We start from the raw sequence: 2,428 nt of genomic DNA, 5'->3' as shown, positions 1-2,428 counted from the left end.
ATATATATATATATATATACATACAATAACAATAAAATTATGATTTAAATTATATAAACAATGTGATATTACTCGCTGATTGATACTAATGCATGAAAAACTTCTGGATTGTCGATATCTAAGAACAAACATTTAAAAATGTCATTGTAAAACTCCGGATAATATTCGCATGCACGCTGGCAATCGGGCGTAAAATTTATTTCCAACAGCTTGGGTTGCATTTCGCAGTCTCTCCATTCCAACATCATATCGGCAGCGTACACAGCTCTGCTTTGCGGACTTTCAGCTATTCCTTTTGGAGGCGGCTGCGCGACTGCAGCTTCAAAAGTCTGTCTTAAAACGGAAAGAATTTTTGGCTCGACATAAGTTTTCCAGGGATAATTAGGATATTGATTTTCCCATTCTACGATGAAATCGGCACATTTTTCATGGAACAGTGAATTCTCTTCGGTATAATTCATCACGGTGAAATGTTGCTCATAAGCATTAAAATTGTTCAGTGCGAACGGTTGATTCGCAAAACGCAGGAAGAAGTTTGCATAAGCATACGCACGTAGCGGCTTTACAGATTTAAGCAACACAACATATCTCACGTCGAATTTTACTTGATTAATATCCGATCTATTATATAAAACTGGCCGTTCGATGTATTTCTGTACAATTTTTGGGCCTGTGCAAGGCAGCCGTAAAATATAATAGAGATTATTCGTGATATGAGTATCTAAACCTCTTGCTAAATTCCACGGTTTGCAAATCCAATGATTATCCAAATCCTTATTTGCTCGTTGCATGAAATAAGCAACAAATTGTACTAATTCCGTGCTCAGATTATATGTCGTCGGTAACCATGCTGGATAAGTTTCGAGAGTATCCGAGTCATACAACTTGTTCATTGCCTTTCTTCTGCATACAATCGATAGAAGATCTTTTGTTGTCAAAACATTCTCATATGGAAACTGATTTACAAAAACGTGAGACGAAGAAACATTTAATTCCTTGTACGTCTTGTAATGAGATACAAACCATAATATGTCTGCCTCTTCTTCATTGTCAGTAATTTCAAATGCTGGATCTGTCAAGTAATTATTCACATAACTGTATTGTGAAAAAACCTTTAATTTTCTGCTGTTTTCTGCTTTGATTACATCCAAGTTCTCCGGCAAACTTTCAGGAGCATGACCTGCTAAAAAATAATCTGCATCTGGTTCATTCTGTTCAAAACTTTCATCTTCAAAAGTATTGTGGACCCAAGGCAATAATAGTGCGCGTCTTTTTTCAGGATCTTTCGTTTGACCTTCTACAAAATCTCTCGTGACTTCATCGCCTGCAGAAACGTCTTTTATAGGAAATAGAAGCGTATAAATTATACCTTCCGGCAAATATAAAAAAGGAACTGCTCTAAAATTCGGATCATCACTGTGATTTATCGCTGAACCAACTTCGTCCATAATGTACCATATTGGCATTCTATCTTCTATCTCTCCATAGTTCACCGAATATGATTGATTGTAACGCCACATTTCGTTTGTAACATCCTCAACTTTTTTCTGCTCATCTAGCTCTGTATTTATTCCCATGAGAACACACATTCGATCAAGTAAGCCAGGAACTTGAACTAAATTCTGTTGAACACTACTGATATCATATGTCCATGCATGATCAATAAGATAAATATTATTAGAATCTTGAACAGAAATACCATTCTCTGCAGATACAATTAACTTCCATATTGGTTCTGTAACATGCCTTTCTCCATTTTCATATTCTACTTTTATCAATTGAAAGACAAGACCAGCATCATAAATCTGATCTGTTAATTTCTTATATAAAACTTTCCAAAATAAATGTGGGATACCATAAGATTGAAGTTGTACTTTATGTGTTGTAAGAAACACATTAAATAAGTCCACACCATCCATTGCAAAAAAATGAATAAGTCTAAAACAAATAAATATTTAGCAATTATTTCTTCAATATAGAAACAACAAAGTTAAATACATATTGCGGAGAAAGAATCTATGTTTCTTGAAATTGATACATGTGAAATATTGAAAAATAACCTTTTGTATTTAAACTGAGTTTTTATTTTATTATATTTTTTCAATTTTACTTTTTTCTATTTGTAATTCTTTTTAATTGTGTGACAATTTAAAAAATTTGACTCTTACTTTGCTTTTAATTATTGTTATTTATTTTGTATAGGAAGAGTCCTTCAATTTGTTAAATAAAAAATAACTAGTTTGTAAAACAAAAACAAAAATAATAAAATTTATCAAAATATTAATACAAATTAAATAAATATATGCATTAAATATAAATAACAGTATAATAAATAAAACTTGCAAAAATATATATAAAGGTACATACATTTAAAATTATTATAGGTTAACTAACACACGCTCCTTTACATCTTCTACTTCTTCGGACT

The 2,428-nt window shown here is 32.0% G+C and overlaps 1 protein-coding gene across 1 annotated transcript; it reads right to left on the bottom strand.

Moving 5' to 3' along the window:
* Positions 1-68: 68 nt before the first annotated feature.
* Positions 69-2,428, bottom strand: LOC108750680 (tubulin--tyrosine ligase-like protein 12). The gene is made up of 3 exons (XM_018490337.1): positions 2,368-2,428; positions 1,700-1,938; positions 69-1,609 (listed from the first exon to the last, which is right to left on the bottom strand). Exons 2-3 carry the CDS (start codon positions 1,917-1,919, stop codon positions 69-71), a joined length of 1,761 nt encoding a protein of 586 aa, XP_018345839.1. The 5' UTR covers positions 1,920-1,938; positions 2,368-2,428.

This window comes from Trachymyrmex septentrionalis, unplaced genomic scaffold (assembly GCF_001594115.1).
Source record: "Trachymyrmex septentrionalis isolate Tsep2-gDNA-1 unplaced genomic scaffold, Tsep1.0 scaffold37, whole genome shotgun sequence".
In the NCBI taxonomy this organism is placed as follows: Eukaryota; Metazoa; Arthropoda; class Insecta; order Hymenoptera; family Formicidae; genus Trachymyrmex; species Trachymyrmex septentrionalis.
The sequence above is the reverse complement of the archived record's forward strand: the minus strand, read 5'-3'. Positions and strand labels throughout refer to the sequence as shown.

Bases quoted from the DNA above. Each gene is read 5' to 3' on its own strand.
- LOC108750680 (XM_018490337.1), bottom strand. From the start codon at position 1,919: ATGGATGGTGTGGACTTATTTAATGTGTTTCTTACAACACATAAAGTA. The intron at 1,610-1,699 runs GTATTTCTGTTC...ATTTAGTTCAAG, and splicing joins AATTGTATCTGCAGAGAATG to TTCCTGGCTTACTTGATCGA.